Source organism: Rhinatrema bivittatum, chromosome 3, assembly GCF_901001135.1.
Source record: "Rhinatrema bivittatum chromosome 3, aRhiBiv1.1, whole genome shotgun sequence".
NCBI lineage: Eukaryota > Metazoa > Chordata > Amphibia > Gymnophiona > Rhinatrematidae > Rhinatrema > Rhinatrema bivittatum.
In genome coordinates, this window is record NC_042617.1 from 255,391,803 (window position 1) to 255,411,225 (window position 19,423).

A 19,423-nucleotide genomic window follows, 5' to 3' on the forward strand; every position below is an offset into this window, starting at 1 on the left:
AGCACAAACATTGGCATGCCCACAGAAACAAATGAAAACCTGTCTCACATCAGATAAACAATTAAGATAGAAACTAGTGTGGCTCATGTAGAAGAGCATTTGTTTATAAATCCCCATTTTGCAGTCATTTATATAGAACTGTTTACCTGATGTAACAGTCTCCAGCAGTATTTTTTTTAGGGGAGAGTGAACAATGTTGGTGGGTCCCCATTTTATGGCTCCTTTGTAGACATTATGTTCACAAAAATAGGATATAAGACTTACACGTCTGCCTGGTTCTGTTCATAAAGAGCCTTCATTTCCTCAAGAACTTGTCTGACTCCATCCTCCTACATGCATGGAAAAATTAAGTTAGGGTAAAGAAACATTCAGTAGTTTCCTAAGACTTGAAAATTTACTGCGTAAAAATAAATATGGAGTATATATGGCATTTTAAAGGAAACAGGACTTCACTTGTGTATACCAGAAGATGGTCAAGTGTCAAAAGACGGTTGTTTATCAATGTGCAAGATTTGTAACAAGGGCCTTTGACATAAAGTCAACTTCAGATACAATAGGCAATGGAATCCACAATTGCAGGCTAATGCCAGCTGACTGGAAGAGTGGCTTATTGGTTAGAACAGTGGGCTAAGAACCAGGTAGTTCACATGGTACTTCTCCCAGTGACACTACTTGTGATCTGGGCTATGTAACTTCATCTTCTATTGCCTTAGATACAAACTTATTTATTTTATTTATGTATTTATTTATTTAACAACTTGTTTATACCAACATTCGTGGGTACATCATATCAGTTTAGGGATATATTTACTAAGCCACATTAGGCATTTGCCCCACTGTGAAACCTTTATGGAAGCGATATGTGATATTTTACCTCAGTAACCCTGGTATGGTAATGACCTGCTTTACACATGCATACAAAGCAGCTTACTGCTAGGCAATTTCATGAAAATAAAATAAATACTCCTCCTAGGGCTGTAGTTAAAGGACCAGAGCAGCCCAAATGCACCCTCCCCTGAAACATGTAGAAATCCCCTAGGGGTCTCAACAGACCCCTGCCTCACAGTATATGTGTCAGAATGAGAGGAATGTTAGCAAGCATGTGTGTGAAAATGAGCATATATGTGTGAGAAAGAGTGCATGAGAATGAACATAGGAGTGTGTTAGTTTGTGTATAAAAGAAAAGAAAGCTTGTGTGCATACTGTCCAACCTGCCCTCTTTCACTAATCGATAAAAATCTCAGGATGACTCTAATTCAAAAGGTCCCAGGTATGTGAGCACTGGTGGGCAAAGAATGGCTGGCGAGCTAGCACTGGTGTGGCTGGGGTTAAAAGATCACTGGGATAAGGAGGGAAAGTGTGTTCACATACATGTGTACGACCAAGGGTTCACACCTAGTCCTGGTCTTTCCCCCTCATCACCACCACCACACACAGATCATACCCTGCCTGGCACCAAACCCCTGGCCACTTCCTTATTGTCTACAAACTAAGCCCTGATGACACAAAAGATCAGAGGTGGGCAATTTCAGTCCTCTAAGGCCATAAACTGGTTAAGGTCTCAGGATATCCATAATGAATAATCAAGAAATATATTTACACACAAATCTTTCAGGGCAGGGAGAAATGTGGAAAAGAGGATTTGCATTCAGACAACAACCAACAAAGACTGAACTTCACAATCGGGGTAAACAAAAAAGCGTGGGGATAGCTTATTACGGCGGTTACTACCCTAAGCCAATTAAGCCTGAATGCATATACAGCGTTGCTCTCTGCTTCAACGGCAGGGGGAAATGTAGAAAACAGGATTTACATTCAGACAACATCCAACAAGGCAATGATCTGTGCAGTCTGGGTAAACAAGTATCCGGGCAACTTGCTTGATGCGGCGATTACTACCCTTAACCATTAAGCCTTATGCTCACTTTTGATGCAACTCCAATATTACTCTCTGCATCAATGGCCGGGGATGGCAGGAAACTTGAATCAGTTACCAACAAGGGCCCTGAAATTGGTGGTTGGTGAAACAGATACGTATGGGAAAATAAGTGTGGGAGCTTGCTAGGCAGACTGGAAAGGCAGATTGGTCTTTTTCTGCCGTCATTTCTATGTTCATGCATATTAATTAGGGGATATCTTGAAAATTCCACCGCACTGCGACCTCCTCAAGTAAAAGGCTTGCTATAATGTATTCCACACATTAAGAAAGGTGGAAAGAAGGCAAAACGATTATCAGCATGGTTAAAAGGGGAGGCGAAAGAAGCTATTTTAGCCAAAAGATCTTCATTCAAAAATTGGAAGAAGGATCCAACAGAAGAAAAATAGGATAATGCATAAATGTTGGCAAGTTAAATGTAAGACATTGATAAGACAGGCTAAGAGAGAATTTGAAAAGAAGTTGGCCGTAGAGGCAAAAACTCACAGTAAAAACTTTTTAAAATATATCCGAAGCAGAAAGCCTGTGAGGGAGTCAGTTGGACCGTTAGATGATCGAGGGGTTAAAGGGGCACTTAAAGGCCAGCGCGGAAAGATTAAATGATTTCTTTGCTTTGGTGTTTACTGAAGAGGATGTTGGGGGAGGTACCCGTACTGGAGAAGGTTTTCATGGGTAATGATTCAGATGGACTGAATCAAATCACGGTGAACCTAGAAGATGTGGGAGACCTGATTGACAAACTGAAGAGTAGTAAATCACCTGGACCGGATGGTATACACCCCAGAGTTCTGAAGGAACTACAAAATGAAATTTCAGACCTATTAGTAAAAATGTGTAACCTATCATTAAAATCATCCATTGTACCTGAAGACTGGAGGATAGCTAATGTAACCCCAATATTTAAAAAGGGCTCCAGGGGAGATCCTGGAAACTACAAACCAGTTAGCCTGACTTCAGTGCCAGGAAAAATAGTGGAAAGTATTCAAAACATCAAAATCACAGAACATATAGAAAGACATGGTTTAATGGAACAAAGTCAGCATGGCTTTACCCAAAGCTAGTCTTGTCTCACAAATCTACTTCACTTTTTTGAAGGAGTTAATAAGCATGTGGATAAAGGTGAACCGGTAGATGTAGTATACTTGGATTTTCAGAAGGCGTTTGACAAAGTTCCTCATGAGAGGCTTCTAGGAAAAGTAAAAAGTCATGGGATAGGTGGCGATGTCCTTTTGTGGATTGCAAACTGGCTAAAAGACAGGAAACAGAGAGTAGGATTAAATGGACAATTTTCTCAGTGGAAGGGAGTGGGCAGTGGAGTGCCTCAGGGATCTGTATTGGGACCCTTACTTTTCAATATATTTATAAATGATCTGGAAAGAAATATAAGTGAGATAATCAAATTTGAAGATGATACAAAATTGTTCAGAGTAGTTAAATCACAAGCAGATTGTGATAAATTGCAGGAAGACCTTGTGAGACTGGAAAATTGGGCATCAAAATGGCAGTTGAAATTTAATGTGGATTAGTGCAAGGTGATGCATACAGGGAAAAATAACCCATGCTATAGTTACACAATGTTAGCACCTAATAGTCTTGCAGGGACCCAGGGTCCCTGCAAGACTGGTGGAGGACGCCTCATTCAGGTGCTGGGAGAAGGGAGCCGCGCGGTCGGCACACGAGCCCGTCGGGGTAAGGCCCATTATTTCTCGCACTTACCTCCGAGGGCCTCACACACCGATCGACCACGTGTCTAGCCGCAGCCGTCTGCTCCGCCGAGATCTGCACACATAGACGAGCGGAATCATCCTCCCCCCTCTCAGGGCGCGCCGATCGATGACATCATACCCGAGCGACTAGAGGGGGATTTAAACTGAGGAACCTCTCCCGGACGCCCTTTCTGCCGCGACCCAGGGTCCCTGCAAGACTGGTGGAGGACGCCTCATTCAGGTGCTGGGAGAAGGGAGCCGCGCGGTAGGCGCACGAAGAAGACATCGCGGTGAGTGCAAACCACTCCCCCTGAAAGGCACACTGAAAGGCACCCGGCCCTTGAAAAGGCTGCGTGAAGCCCTTTAAATTTAAACGCTCACAGACGGCGTCGCGCGCCGGGCGTTGCGCGTCCGAAGGGGCGCGACCTAAGGGGCCTGCCCCTTAGCGAGCCCCTTTGTGAGACTCTGGTGAGGTGAGGTCAGGGTGAGACTACAATAGTAACCCATACCATCAATACTCAGTCTCGCCACTCCTTCCAAATCCTAGCACACCTGAACTAGACAGACAACAACCCTTAGCACTTCCTTCCACTCCAGCAGTCACCTAGCATCTAGCAGTCATCCAGCGCTCATCCTTCCACTCCAGCAATCATCCAGCATTCATCTGACTGCATTCGCCCAGCATTCATCTGACTGCATTCGCCCAGCATTCATCTGACTGCATTCGCCCAGCATTCAACCGACTGCATTCGCCCAGCATTCAACCGACTGCATTCGACCAACATTCATCTGACTGCATCCGACTGCATTCGCCCAACATTCATCTGACTGCATTCGCCCAGCATTCATCTGACTGCATTCGTCCAGTATTTCTTCTGACTGATAAGACTGCTGATACATCTAATCATGGGAATCCTCACAATTCCCATCATCCACAGCCACAAGTGGAGAGCACCTAAGCCCCCCACTCCCCCCCATCACAACCGTCAACAGAGGCTAAGGCCTATCCTGCTGACACCGGTCACCCAATTTCTAGGGCTGACGCTCTTCTCTCTCACGCTTGTTAACGCACAATCCATCTCTAAGAAAACTCATATACTCAATGACTTACTATCTGACGCAAAACCAGACATATGTGCCATCACAGAAACCTGGTTAAAACCCACCGACACCGCTCTAATAAATCAGCTACCCATCCAGGCATACGATCTTCTCTCCATACCCAGACACAAAAAAAGAGGAGGTGGACTTCTCCTTGCAGCCAAAAAATCACTAGGTCTGGCTTTGCAGACCTCAAATAACCTATCAAACATCGAATTTGCGCTCTTCAAATCGAAACACCTGACGATTGGTTTAATTTATGCTCCTCCTGGAATACTGGAATCAGACCCATCATCAATCATAGAACTCACAGCAAAACACCTAAACTCCAGTAATCCTACCATACTCATGGGAGATTTTAACCTCCACGTAGATGTCCAACCTCAATCCACCAACTGTAAAACTCTTCTCGCCTCGCTCAGCAATATGGGTTTTAGACAGATTGTGACAGAACCAACCCACAAAGCAGGTCATAAGTTGGACCTTATCTTCATAAACGATGGAATCACAACACACAACATCCCCACTTGCCTTCCAGTACCATGGACAGACCACAGAATCATAACATCGGTGTTAGAAATAAAGGAGATCTCCCCGCAATCCACACAATCAATAGCCATCTCCATCAGGAAACAATGCTCTGGAGACCAACTCAGTGAACAACTGGCCAAGGAACTAGTGCATCTGGACCTCTCCGACGCCAACTCAGCGACTTCTTCATGGACCAACATCACTAAAAAGGTTGCAGACCAAATGTGCCCCATGACGACTAAATATATCAACCCTAACAAAGACAACAGGAAACCTTGGTTCACTCCTGAGCTGAAAAAACGCAAACATGAATTGAGATCCAAGGAACAAAATTGGCGAAGAAACCCATCTTCAACCACCCTCCTCATCTACAAAGAGTGCCTCAACTCATACAGAAATGACATCAACAAAACCAAGAGAGAATTCTTCTCCAAAAAGATCCACCACCTCATATTTGATTCAAGAGCACTTTTCTCATACGTTTCTACCCTTACTAAACCTCCTGCGCCTACCATTCCAGACGACCAAGCTCTCAACAAAGCGAATGAACTAGCTGCCTTCTTCGACAACAAAATCACATCACTCCTAGCCCCCCTCAAAGGAGCAGCTACACTTCCAAACCACATTCAACAATCAGCTCACTCAACCGCTCAACAATCTTTGGACACAACAGATCAACAGCCTCCGCACTCAACCGCCCAACAATCATTGCACTCAACCACCTTACAACCCAACACAACCCCATCAGTGCTGGACAAGTTTGATCCCACATCTACTTTAGAAATAGAGAACATTCTCAAAAAAATAAAACCTTCCTCTCACCCATCGGACCATATCCCTTCAAACACCCTGAGTATGATCACCAACACCATAGCCAAACCTGTTGCAGACATCATCAACTGCTCTCTCACTCAAGGTCAAGTTCCCAACCAACTCAAGTTAGCCATGCTCAAACCGCTCCTCAAAAAGCCCAACCTTCCCACCTCAGATCCAGCCAACTTCAGACCTATAGCAAACCTCCCTATGTTAGCCAAAACTATGGAAAAAGTGGTTAACAAACAACTTTCAGACTTTCTTGAAGAAAATAACATCCTCACCCCAAACCAATTTGGTTTTCGTAAGACTAGGAACACAGAATCGCTATTAGCCTCACTATCAGACACCATTATCTTTAATCTAGAAAAAGGCCAACCTTGCCTCCTCGCTCTCCTGGATCTCTCTTCAGCGTTCGATACTGTAAACCACCCGTGCCTCCTGCAACGCCTAACGGACATTGGCATTACAGGAGCAGCGTTCAACTGGTTCAAATCTTTTTTGGAGGACAGATCATACAAGGTCAGGATAAATAACAAAGAGTCTCGTGCCATCGAATCTAAAAGGGGAGTTCCGCAAGGTTCATCCCTCTCCCCGACTCTCTTCAATATATATCTTCTCCCTCTCTGCCAATTACTCACCAACCTCAAGCTTATACACTTCCTATATGCGGATGACATACAAATCCTCATCCCTATAGAGGACACACTACACAAAGCCATGTCACACTGGAGTAAATGTCTCGCAGCTATCAACAACCTTCTCACCAGCCTCAACCTAGTCTTAAACACAAACAAAAACTGAAATCCTCATTATAGCACCGGAAAACTATGTCCCATCCACTCCTCTGAACGCCAACCAAAGTCCGGATACCTTTTCTCAACAAGTAAAGGACCTGGGAGTCATCTTAGACGGTGGATTCAGCTTCAACAAATTCGTCAATAACACAACAAAAGAATGTTTCTTTAAACTACAAACCTTAAAGAAACTAAAACCACTCCTTCTGTACAGAGATTTCCGCATGGTTCTACAAGCCATCATACTCCCAAAACTGGACTACTGTAACTCTCTCCTCCTTGGCCTACCAGCTTGCACCACAAAACCACTTCAGATGGTCCTGAATGCCTCGGCAAGAATTCTCTCAAATGCCAAAAAAAGAGACCATATCACCCCAATCCTGCATCATCTACACTGGCTCCCGATAAAATACAGGATCCAATTCAAGTCCTTAATGATGATACATAAGGCCTTACATAATATCGCTCCACTCAATTTAACATTTCAAATTCAGCTACACACATCAGTGAAACCAACTAGAAGCGCATATCAGTACAGACTAACCACACAACAGGCGAAATCCTCCCTGAGGAAACGTGCTCTATCCACAGCGGGCCCTTCTCTCTGGAACTCGCTCCCTCCGGACCTTCGCCTTGAACCGTGCCACGCTACATTTAAAAAGAAACTTAAGACTTGGTTGTTCGAACAAGCTTTCCCATAGAACTAATGAGCAAGAAAAAAGGCATTTCATATCCTCCGTATCTTCCCCAGCTCATATCTCTCTAAAGAAATTAACACGAAACTGTACTTAAGCATATGCAACACTATATTTTATCCTGTTACCAGATTCTATCAAGTTCAATGTTATTTACTTACTTATGTACTTATTAACCTGCCTTTTAGTTATTAACTGGTTAACCATATTATATACTTTTTCTCAAATTAACTATTTTATGTTTATTTATGTTTTTTTATGTTTTATTATGTTTTCTCAAATTAACTATGTTCAATGTAAACCGCTAAATGTTCAATGTAAACCGCTAAATGAAGCGATAGTTACGGTTCCTTAGCGATAGTTTTGGTTCCTTGTAAACCGGGGTGATATGTATACTATACAGGAACCCCGGTATATAAATTCTTTAAATAAATAAATAAATAATATGGAACCTACAACCCAAGAAAGAGATTTAGGCGTCATAGTGGATAACACATTGAAACCGTCGGTTCAGTGTGCTGCAGCAGTCAAAAAAGCAAACAGAATGTTGGGAATTATTAGAAAGGGAATGTTGAATAAAATGGAAAATGTCATAATGCCTCTGTATCGCTCCATGGTGAGACCGCACCTTGAATACTGTGTACAATTCTGATTGCCGCATCTCAAAAAAGATATAATTGCGATGGAGAAGGTACAGAGAAGGGCTACCAAAATGATAAGGGGGATGGAACAGCTCCCCTATGAGGAAAGGCTAAAGAGGTTAGGACTTTTCAGCTTGGAGAAGAGACAGCTGAGGGGGGATATGATAGAGGTGTTTAAAATCATGAGAGGTCTAGAACAGGTAGATGTGAATCGATTATTTACTCTTTCGGATAATAGAAGTACTAGAGGGCACTCCATGAAGTTAGCGTGTGGCTCATTTAAAACTAATCGGATAAAGTTCTTTTTTACTCAACGCACAATTAAACTCTGGAATTCGTTGCCAGAGGATGTGGTTAATGCAGTTAGTATAGCTGTGTTTAAAAAAGGATTGGATAAGTTCTTGGAGGAGAAGTCCATTACCTGCTATTAAATTGACATAGAAAATAGCCACTGCTATTACTAGCAACAGTAACATGGAATAGACTTCGTTTTTGGGTACTTGACAGGTTCTTATGGCCTGGATTGGCCACTGTTGGAAACAGGATGCTGGGCGTGATGGACCCTTGGTCTGACCCAGTATGGCATGTTCTTATGTGTTATGGTGCACACATTGTGAGTTTTAACTCGCTTTGCATATCACACCCGGATTAGAGCGGAATATTCGCATTACCCCGGGTCATTTCGACAGACAGTTCTGTCCGACGTGGTTTATGTTAATGCAGCCCGATTACAGATTGTAGTAATCTGCCAGGTAAGAGGTTCAAGCCTCCTACCTCAGCAATGGAGGTCAGGGAGGATTTTGCCGGATTCACAGTGTCTAGAGACCACCGTTGGGCGGGGGGAGAGAGGCGGCTCCAAGCCCCCCCCCCGCCGAGATCACAATCGTCGAGCCGAGGCAGACAGCACCGCTACGGCGGTCGCGCACTCACGTTAAAGGCAGGCAGCTGTCCTTCGGCCGCCCGATGTAGCTCCCGGACAAGCTCCAGCGCCTTTTCACAGAACATCCCGACAGCAGCTCCGCCGCGCCAAATCCTGCTCCAATAGGAGCGCAGCGAGGCGCTAGCCCCGCCCCCTGGACGGGGCCCGGGAAGGGCCAAGCTTAGTCGCTCCGTTGCGTCGCTTCCCCGGCCGCTGGTTGCCGTTTCTCGATCCCGCTCCCACTCTGCTTCAATCCACAGCCCGCGCTGGGAAGCACCGTGAGTACCCGCTCGCTGCCGCGCGTGGGGGCGAGGCGAGGGAGGAGGAGTCAGGATCGGCCCTGTAACCTTGGTTCGTTGCCTGAGGTGTCATCTGCCTCTGGCCGCAGCACCTGCAGGCTTGGGTTTGTGCCACAGGGGGCAGGGCGTGGGCGTGATGCAGCCCGCTGCCCGCCCGCACACCTCTGCTGCTTTAGCCCCGTTTGGTCGGGAAACTACCCAGGGCAGGGTTGGCGCCCGGGGGCTGCTGGAGCTCGGCTTCTCCTAGGATGGTGGGTGAGGGCTCAGACCAAAGGCCGGACACTTGTGCAAGGCTCTGCCACTGGAGTCATTAGATGTGCCCCGTGTCTCGAAAACGTAACAGCTCGCTTCGGGAAAATACTCTTTGGGGGGTTTGGCTCTGATCATTTAAAGTTGATAAATCAAACAATATATTTTTAGTGCGTGTCTTGCAGATCATGGGTTTCCATGGCTTGATGTCTGCTTTGCTGATGGCTAAGCATTCACGTCTTAATATACATTGATCTTGACGATCTTGCTTTTTTTCTTTTGTACGGCATGATTCAAAGCACGGTGCGCATTAAAATATAGTTCACTACCTACACTCAAAATCGAATACACAATAATTAACATCTCCTGCCCACATACACCCCATTGAGGGAACTTTGGTCCTTCCAACAGGTTTTCAGCCACCCCCTTCACTAGCAGCAGCAAGGCTGGCCTACGGGAAGTTTCCTGTATTCAGTTGCTTTCTACAAATTTGTGGAACAATATCCCACAGAACTTAAGCAAAGAAGTCTGTTATTCTTCCTTTTGAAAAATAAATCAAAACCTGGATATTCAAGCCTCTTTCTGAACTCTGCATTTCCATTCATCTTACTGCTGGGTATCTGCTCTTAATTATGAAAGCAGTATTTTACTTTTATGTGCTGTGTTGGTATATCTTATTGCTTGGTATCCTCTATATAACTATGAAATTAAGCTACAAGGCAAAGAAGATAAAAATTATAATGAAGTATTCCAATGTACAGGATGTGACACTACCATATCAATTGTAAAATAAATAAATGGAAGATATAATTATTTAAATTTATATTCCATGCTTCAAGTGAATTGCATTCAGGTACTGTAGGGATTTCCCTATCCCCAGAAGGCTTATAATCTAAAAACCTCATTTACTAAGCATTTTTTTTCCATAAACAGGAGAAAAGCCTTAGTAAATCAGGTCCTAAGTTTGTTTCTGGGGCAATGGAGAGTAAAGTGACTTGCCTGAGGTCACAAGGAACAGCACTGGGATTTGAATCTTGGCTTCCCTGATTTGCAGCCTGCTGCTGTAACCACTCCAGGGCTTCCCAAACCTGTCCTGGGGACCCCACACCCAGTCAGGTTTTCAGGATATTCACAATGAATATGCATGAGATAAATTTGCACATACTTAGCCTCCATGATATTCAGATTTATTGTATGCATATTCAAGGAGAATTACAAACAAAGATTTAAATTGCAGTACATATGTCTGTCGGTGGGAGCAGGGGACATAACATAAAACTGGGAGCTAAACAATGCAAAACTCTATAGGTAGCAATATATACACTCTTCCCATAGTTTGGAATGGAAACCTGAAGCAAATAAATTCAGTCAGAACTCATTTCAGTCCCTTTTTATGCCTTTCAAGACATGGGAAGGGGAACTCTAGTGCTGCAATGCCATGCACAATTATTGACAGCAGACAACTAGTTTTCCCCTTTAGCCATCCAGTCCTGTCACCCCCTTCCACTGCAGTCTGGGTGTTAGCAGGGGCAAATTCACCAATGGGCAGAGAGGAAATTGCCTGTGGGCTGCTGCCCTGCTCTTTGAACCACTTGTTTTACATCATCAGCTGCAGTGCTGCACCATGTGTCTAAGAGCAGCCAAGGGTATAAAGCTCTTGCTGGGTATCAGAGCAACAGCCTTCAAGCCAAGGGACCTGAGCTACAGATCCTTGTGGAACTGATGTAAGTTCAACTTATGCTAAATGATGATCAGATTTTCTTGAGTGCAGCCTCCATAAAACTCTCAGAACTTTACAGAATCAGGATTTGTGCTATTTGTGCAACGCCAAAAACTAATATAATCAGCCTTTAGTCGTAAGCAGAACAAGTAGTCATATACAATCCTTGTAATGTCAGACTGATTGAAATTACTATCTGCTTTTGGCTCTTATTCTGGTTAGTGGCAGGGAGCCAGTGTTCTCAAACTACAGCTCTGAGCAACTTTTCAGACAGACTGGCAGATTGAGCTTCATCCAGGATAGGTTGGCATATTCTTAAACTCTACACCCACACCTCTTTTATCTGCATAGATTCCCTCTCATCTTCCCCACTTCCCACTGTTCAATATATCCACTGCAACCCAATCACTTTTGTAACATAACCCATTGTAACATATTCTTGTGCAGCGTATTCCTGTGCTGCATCCTCTCTGACGTAATGTAATCACTGTCGTAACTTTATAGAAGTACAATATGTCAGTTTAACCCACACAATTCATGGTAATGTACATCGTCTATAATTCCTCACTGTGAATATTTCAATCAATTATATGCGCTTGTTAATATTTGATGTTTAAATTTATGCCCTTGTAACTCCCTATCCCTTTTTCCCTCTCCTCCAAGTTTTCGCCCCATCCCCCCTCCTCCCCTGCCCCCCCCCCCATTCTCAACAGTTCGATGTTCGCTGTAAAGCCTCTTGCATTTTTGTTTCTTGTCAACTGATGAGATGTTCCCATCAATCATCGGTATATAAAAACTGTTAAATAAATAAATCCCAAAGATGACTTCCCCTGGACCACATTTTAGAAACCTCTTGCTTATAACTTTTTGAAAACAAGGTTCATAATTATGTGGCAAGCAATAGCATAGATGAAGCATGTCTGGAGTTTAAAGGTGCCACTTAAAAATTCTTCCCAGTGTATGGAAAAATGTCACAGAATTTGCTTCACTAGTTTGCATATTACCAGAGATGATTGGTAACTTGCCCACACTCACATTTGTTTTGGCAGATTTGTTGCATGGCAGTGATGCTCTCATTTTCAGTGCTGTTCTGTAGAAAAACATCCACTGAATCTAGAAAACAACATAAACCACAATTCGGTCCTTGGGTTTTTTATTTTTTTTGCTTCTGTTTCTTGTAATCTTATTATGAATCTTCACTGTAAAGTGGACAGCTACTTTCTTTGAAAAGTATATAGCTAACGTCTTGCAACTGCATGATTTCGTAGGGTTTCCCACTTTAGACATTACATACCAAAGGTTATTCCCATTTTTTTGCCTTTGGAAAACAATTGATAATTAGGATTTTTTAATGTAGATTTTTGTTTTCAGCCAGAAATCCTCCTTGCATTCATTGGGCTGTCAGCCCATTTGCAACCTACCCAAAACCACTCAGTGTTACACATAACAGGAGAGGTCCAAGGCTGTCAGCTTACACAGATGTTTTCCTCTTAGCCTACCTATCAGTAGTGGCAGTTCTCCAGCTGTGGGGCACATGGTGAGACCACACCTTGAATACTGTGTACAATTCTGGTCGCCGCATCTCAAAAAAGATATAGTTGCGATGGAGAAGGTACAGAGAAGGGTGACCAAAATGATAAAGGGGATGGAACAGCTCCCCTATGAGGAAAGACTAAAGAGGTTAGGACTTTTCAGCTTGGAGAAGAGACGGCTGAGGGGGGAATATGATAGAGGTGTTTAAAATCATGAGAGGTCTAGAATGGGTTAATGTGAATCAGTTATTTACTCTTTCGGATAATAGAAAGACTAGGGGGCACTCCATGAAGTTAGCATGTGGCACATTTAAAACTAATCAGAGAAAGTTCTTTTTCACTCAACGTACAATTAAACTCTGGAATTTGTTGCCAGAGGACGTGGTTAGTGCAGTTAGTGTAGCTGTGTTTAAAAAAGGAATGGATAAGTTCTTGGAGGAGAAGTCCTTTACCTGCTATTAATTAAGTTGACATAGAAAATAGCCACTGCTATTACTAGCAACAGTAGCATGGAATAGACTTAGTTTTTGGGTACTTGTCAGGTTCTTATGGCCTGGATTGGCAACTGTTGGAAACAGGATGCTGGGCTTGATGGACCCTTGCTCTGACCCAGTATGGCATGTTCTTATGTTCCCTCTAAAACCTGGTTACAGGTGTGCTCTTGAACCAGTCAGTAGTATGTCTTCTCAAGGGCTGTGACTGTTGCCTTTGCAGCAGTCTCAGAACCAGCTGGCCCGATGAGCCGAAGCAACATCTGGGAATGTAACCCAGCTCCCCTGCATGGTAACGCACAGCACTACCACTGGGCCAGTAGAGTGACTTAGGCCTTTGTTCTTTAAAGCTGATATCTTGTGCTTTCATAGTAAAACAGACTGATGATGTGATGTTTTAGCTTGTTTTTAAGAATTGCTTTTTTTTTAATCAACTTATAACAAATTCTGTTAATAGTTTATTCCTTTTTGGAAACAGGAGCCTAGTGGTGCAAGTTTATTATTATTTGGAAATTAATATAGGATTTTAAAATTGTTTGCCTGGGTTCATAGTATTAAATTTATTTTCAGAAAACATGAGTGAAGGTTCTATAAATTAAGATACTTTTTTTTACTAATTTCTCCGCATTGAGTAGCCAGGGGAATTGGGGGTGGGGTGGAGTGGGGGAAGGAAGAAATCTAGAAGAGATCTTGGACATACATACATGTGTGTGTGTGTGTGTGTATATATATATATATATATATATATATATATATACTAGCAACTATACCCATTTTACGCCCGGGCGGCGAGCCTTTTTATTGGTTCATATGCTCTTGTATGGAAGTGTTAGCTGAAAAGGAAAAACTAAATTGTTTTCACCCAGAGCAAGGGACATGGAGGCACATTTGCTAAAGCCAGGGCTGGCAAAGTTTATTTACCAAGCTGTCTCTCGCACTTCCCCACACCCCCTCTCCTCTCACACACACATTCTCTCTCACCGGCATCCTCCTCCCGTCATATAGGCTCCCTCTCTCTGAAACTCACACTCAAGCATCCCCCCCACCCACCCTCTCTTACCTCCCATGCTCTCTCACACCCTCCCCACCTCTCTCTTACCATCCATGCTCTCTGTCACTCCCCTCTCTCACATACACATTCTCTCTCACCGGCATCCCCCCCCCCCCATGCTCTCTCTCACACACTCCTGCTCTCTCTCACCCTCCCCGACACACATTCTCTCTCACTGGCATGCCTCGGGACCCGCGCCGTTCGCGGTGAAGATGAAGGCCTGGCGCGCCGTTCGCGTCACACAGGGGCTTTCCATTTTCACCTTGAGCAGAAAATAGCAGAGGAGATCCTGGCATGCCGTGAACGGAGCGCGCCCCGCGGCACATGCTCCGTTTGCAGCGAAGATGAAGGCCAGCCTTCCCTTCGCGGCGAGGGAAGAGGGAGAGACACGGCGAAGATGAAGGCCTGGGCGCGCCGATCGCGGCACACGGGGGCCTTCCCTTTTCACCGCAAACGGCACGCCGGGCCTTCATCTTCGCCGTGAACGAAGCGTGTGCCGTGGGACGCGCTCCGTTCGCAGCATGCCAGGGTCTCCTCTGCTATTTTCTGCCTGTCCCGCGATGGCCGCTCTTCTTCCAGTTTTGAATAGTCTTCCGGCGAGGGAGAAAATCGGCGAGGTGAGGGAGGAAATCTGCGGGAACTAGGAATTCTGCGCAAAATCTGCATTCCGCAGTAGCGCTGAATTCCCCCAGGAGTACCTCTTGTAGCTGGTGTTGTGACATGGGCCGCTGTACGGTGTGTTTGAGCCTCCAGGGCGGCTAGGGAGCCACCTGCGCCATCTATCGGCGGGCTGGGGAACATGCGCGAGCCCTGACGGACACACTACCAAGCCTGATATATTATGGATAATGCGATAGATATTTTCAGCTCTAGATTCTAATGACATTTGACCACTTGTGTTTGCAGATATTATTGCTGCTGTCACCAGAATCGCTTATTGGAAATAATTCCACCCATTTTATACTCATTTCTCTTTTATCCTAAATATGTAGGAGTAGCAGTTTTTAGTGGAGTCATTAAGGGATGATACCAGGCCTATACTATTAGGTAGTTATTTTTTGTACTGATACATTTATGTAGCACTTTTAATTAACATAAAATTTCTCATGAATTCCAATATGCTTATTTCTGTAAACTAGAAACACTTTTAAACATCATTTAATGGTATTTTATTTATAAACATTTTTAAATCACCCTGGAGATTTAAACAAAGTCCAAAAGCAATATACAAAAGGCTAAAGCACTAAATAAATCAACACACAAACGTAAAAACACCCAAGCTATAATTTCTGCTCTCATCCCACTAACATAATACCCTGATACTCACATAGCTTGCTCATGACTTAATTACCTCAATTTAAATAGCAATATGATTTTATAAAATGCTTGTAATATCAATTCCCAACTCTGTGCTTTCCACCTGACTGTGCCATGTGCTTGGAATAGTTTTCCTGAGCCGGTGCATCATGCTCCCTTTCTCACCATATTTAAATCCCATAGGTGAAGATCTGGTGCGAAGATATAATCTTCCATTTTCCAATTTCCCTCAATCTATGGGAAGCTGTTGTCTAGTAAGCTACAGACAGCTACCAAGCTTCTGATCCTACATAAGGAACATATCTCATTCTACTTGTTGCCCAGATTGGTGAACCCTATCATTTTGGCATTGATTGGTCCTAGGCAGAAATCACCCAGTGGGATCCCACATGCTTTCAACAGTGTCTGCAAAGGATTCTGCCCCCACCCACTGTCCATTGTTCTTTCCAAGCTACCTCTGCCTCTGGGGCTCCTTAGAGTTTATGCGGCCTATGTGGATGTGTTCAATAAGAAGCAAGCTGAATGCCTGACTCCTCAAAGGGACTATGATTGCCATATCAACCTCCTTCCCAGCAAAATACTTCCTCAGCGAAGAGTCTAGCCTCTCTGTTTCAGATACTCAAGCAATGTCAGAATATATCAAAGAGAATCTTGAACAGGGCTTTATTAGGCCTTTCACCTCCCCGGCAGGCGCTAGGTTCTTTGTTGGCAAGAAGGATGGTCCACTGCATCCCTTTATAGACTGCTGGGGCCTGAATGCCATTATCAAGAGAAACCACTATCCCTTACCACCAATTTCAGAGTTGTTTGATAGACTCCATGGTGCTATTATCTTCACAAAGTTGGATATTGGAAGTGTCTATAACCTCATAAGAATTCATAAGGGAGATGAATGAAAGACCACATTTAATACCAGAGAATGGCACTATGAGTACCTGGTTATGCCCTTCAGGCTCTGCAACATCCTGTCTTCCAAAATATGGTAAATTTCAGGACTTGCTGCACAAATGCATTCCTATATACTTGGATGATATCCTCATCTACTCAATATTTGGTTAAGTACTGTGAATAGGTAAATATTGTACTGGAACAACTGAGAGGAAAATCAACTTTTCACCAAGTCGAAGGCATGCTGTTTTGAGCGAAGTGAGCTACACATTATAGGTTATATTATTTTCAATCAAGGGCTAAAGATGGACCTGGATAAACTCTCAGCTCTTCAAGGCTGACCTAAACCCATAGGCCGTAAGGGCCTCCAACATTTCCTTGGTTTTACCAGTTATTATAGACTATTTGTATTGAGCTACTCTACCTTGGCAGCGCCTCTCACAGCATTGACTATGAAGGGAGCAGATACCAGGAAATGGACTCCAGAGGTGGTTCAAGCCTTCAAACAGCTGAAAACTGCCTTCATAACTGTCTCTAGCCTGAGACATCTGGATCTTGCAAAACCCTTCTTCCTAGAAGCTGATGCTTCTTCCACTTCTGTTCTCTCTCAGATGCCAAAGGGAAGATATCCCCTTGTTCCTCCTTCTCCAAGAAGTTCACACTGTCAGAGCAAAACAGTGCATTGAAGACCGAGAACTCTTGGCATTAAAATTGGCTTTGGAGGAATGGAGACATTTTTTAGAGGATGCCATTTACTATATTCACGGATCACAAGAATCTCTTATACTTACACCAGGACCAAAAGCTCAGTCCTCGACAAGAAAGATGGGCCCTTTACTTTAATTGTTTCAATTTTCATCTAACATATAAACCTGCTAAGAAGAACCAACGAGCTGATGCATTGTCCCAGTCCTTTGAAGCTTCAGACTCCCCAGAACTGGTCCAGTCCATTATTGACCCAGCCAAGATCCTTTCTTGCTGGTTAATGTCCCAGCAGGGAAGACTGTAGTCCCTAAGTGACTGAGGGAGAGAGTGCTCAAGTGCACATGACTCCAGACTGGCAGGACAGCCAGGTGCTTGGACAACTCTGGAACTCATCGCCTGTCACTACTGGTGGCCCCAGCTCTTCCATGATATGCAAAGCTATGTGGCTTTGTGTCCCAGTGGTGCCAGTAACAAACCCTCTCACACTCATCCCTGGGGACTCTATGCCCTTGCCCAGTCCTGAAAAACTGTGGTCCCATATCTCCATGGATTATGTCACAGACCTCCCACTGTCCAAGGACTACACGGTGATCTGGGTTACTTGGATCGGTTTGAAAATGGATCATTTGTGCCTCTCAAAGATCTGTCTTACAGCCTCTGCAGTTATGCAGCATTTCTTCAAACAAATCTTCTGGCTACACAGATTACTGGAGAGAATCATGGTACTTTGGCCAGACCACAGGCTTGGACTAAAGGTCATCAGTCCAGCATTGTAAGTCTTCTAGCAGTTGTTAGAAAGGAAGGCAGTCTGAATACTAAGAACATAAGAAAATGCATACTGGGTCAGACCAAGGGTCCATCAAGCCCAGCATCCTGTTTCCAACAGTGGCCAATCCAGGCCATAAGAACCTGGCAAGTACCCAAAAACTAAGTCTATTCCATGTAACCATTGCTAATGGCAGTGGCTATTCTCTAAGTGAACTTAATAGCAGGTAATGGACTTCTCCTCCAAGAACTTATCCAATCCTTTTTTAAACACAGCTATACTAACTGCACGAACCACATTCTCTGGCAACAAATTCCAGAGTTTAATTGTGCGTTGAGTAAAAAAGAACTTTCTCCGATTAGTTTTAAATGTGCCCCATGCTAACTTCATGGAGTGCCCCCTAGTCTTTCTACTATCCGAAAGAGTAAATAACCGATTCACATCTACCCGTTCTAGACCTCTCATGATTTTAAACACCTCTATCATATCCCCCCTCAGTCGTCTCTTCTCCAAGCTGAAAAGTCCTAACCTCTTTAGTCTTTCCTCATAGGGGAGTTGTTCCATTCCCCTTATCATTTTGGTAGCCCTTCTCTGTACCTTCTCCATCGCAATTATATCTTTTTTGAGATGCGGCGACCAGAATTGTACACAGTATTCAAGGTGCGGTCTCACCATGGAGCGATACAGAGGCATTATGACATTTTCCGTTTTATTCATCATTCCTTTTCTAATAATTCCCAACATTCTGTTTACTTTTTTGACTGCCGCAGCACACTGCACCGACGATTTCAATGTGTTATCCACTATGACACCTAGATCTCTTTCTTGGGTTGTAGCACTTAATATGGAACCCAACATTGTGTAATTATAGCATGGGTTATTTTTCCCTATATGCATCACCTTGCACTTATCCACATTAAATTTCATCTGCCATTTGGATGCCCAATTTTCCAGTCTCACAAGGTCTTCCTGCAATTTATCACAATCTGCTTGTGATTTAACTACTCTGAACAATTTTGTGTCATCTGCAAATTTGATTATCTCACTCGTCGTATTTCTTTCCAGATCATTTATAAATATATTGAAAAGTATGGGTCCCAATACAGATCCCTGAGGCACTCCACTGTCCACTCCCTTCCACTGAGAAAATTGCCCATTCAATCCTACTCTCTGTTTCCTGTCTTTTAGCCAGTTTGCAATCCACGAAAGGACATCGCCACCTATCCCATGACTTTTTACTTTTCCTAGAAGCCTCTCATGAGGAAC

General features: G+C 43.8%; 2 protein-coding genes across 5 annotated transcripts in view; one reads left to right on the forward strand and one right to left on the reverse strand.

Moving 5' to 3' along the window:
- The window catches only part of GINS1 (GINS complex subunit 1), a 64,672-nt gene extending 55,393 nt beyond the window's left edge, over positions 1–9,279 (reverse strand). For 3 of the 4 annotated variants that reach the window (XM_029594499.1, XM_029594496.1, XM_029594495.1), the window contains exons 1-2: positions 9,151–9,279; positions 265–329 (exon numbers count right to left, since the gene is read on the reverse strand). In XM_029594499.1, the coding sequence (XP_029450359.1) occupies positions 265–329; positions 9,151–9,225 (140 nt within the window). In that variant the 5' untranslated portion in view covers positions 9,226–9,279. Of the gene's footprint in view, positions 1–146; positions 330–9,150 lie in introns of those variants that run through there. The other variant, XM_029594498.1, reaches the window with a different exon arrangement.
- A 25-nt stretch (positions 9,280–9,304) lies between these two features.
- The window catches only part of ABHD12 (abhydrolase domain containing 12), a 349,778-nt gene continuing 339,659 nt past the window's right edge, over positions 9,305–19,423 (forward strand). Inside the window, exon 1 of the mRNA XM_029594492.1 lies at positions 9,305–9,417. The gene's annotated coding sequence lies outside the window, so the exon portion shown is untranslated. The remainder of the gene's footprint in view (positions 9,418–19,423) is intronic.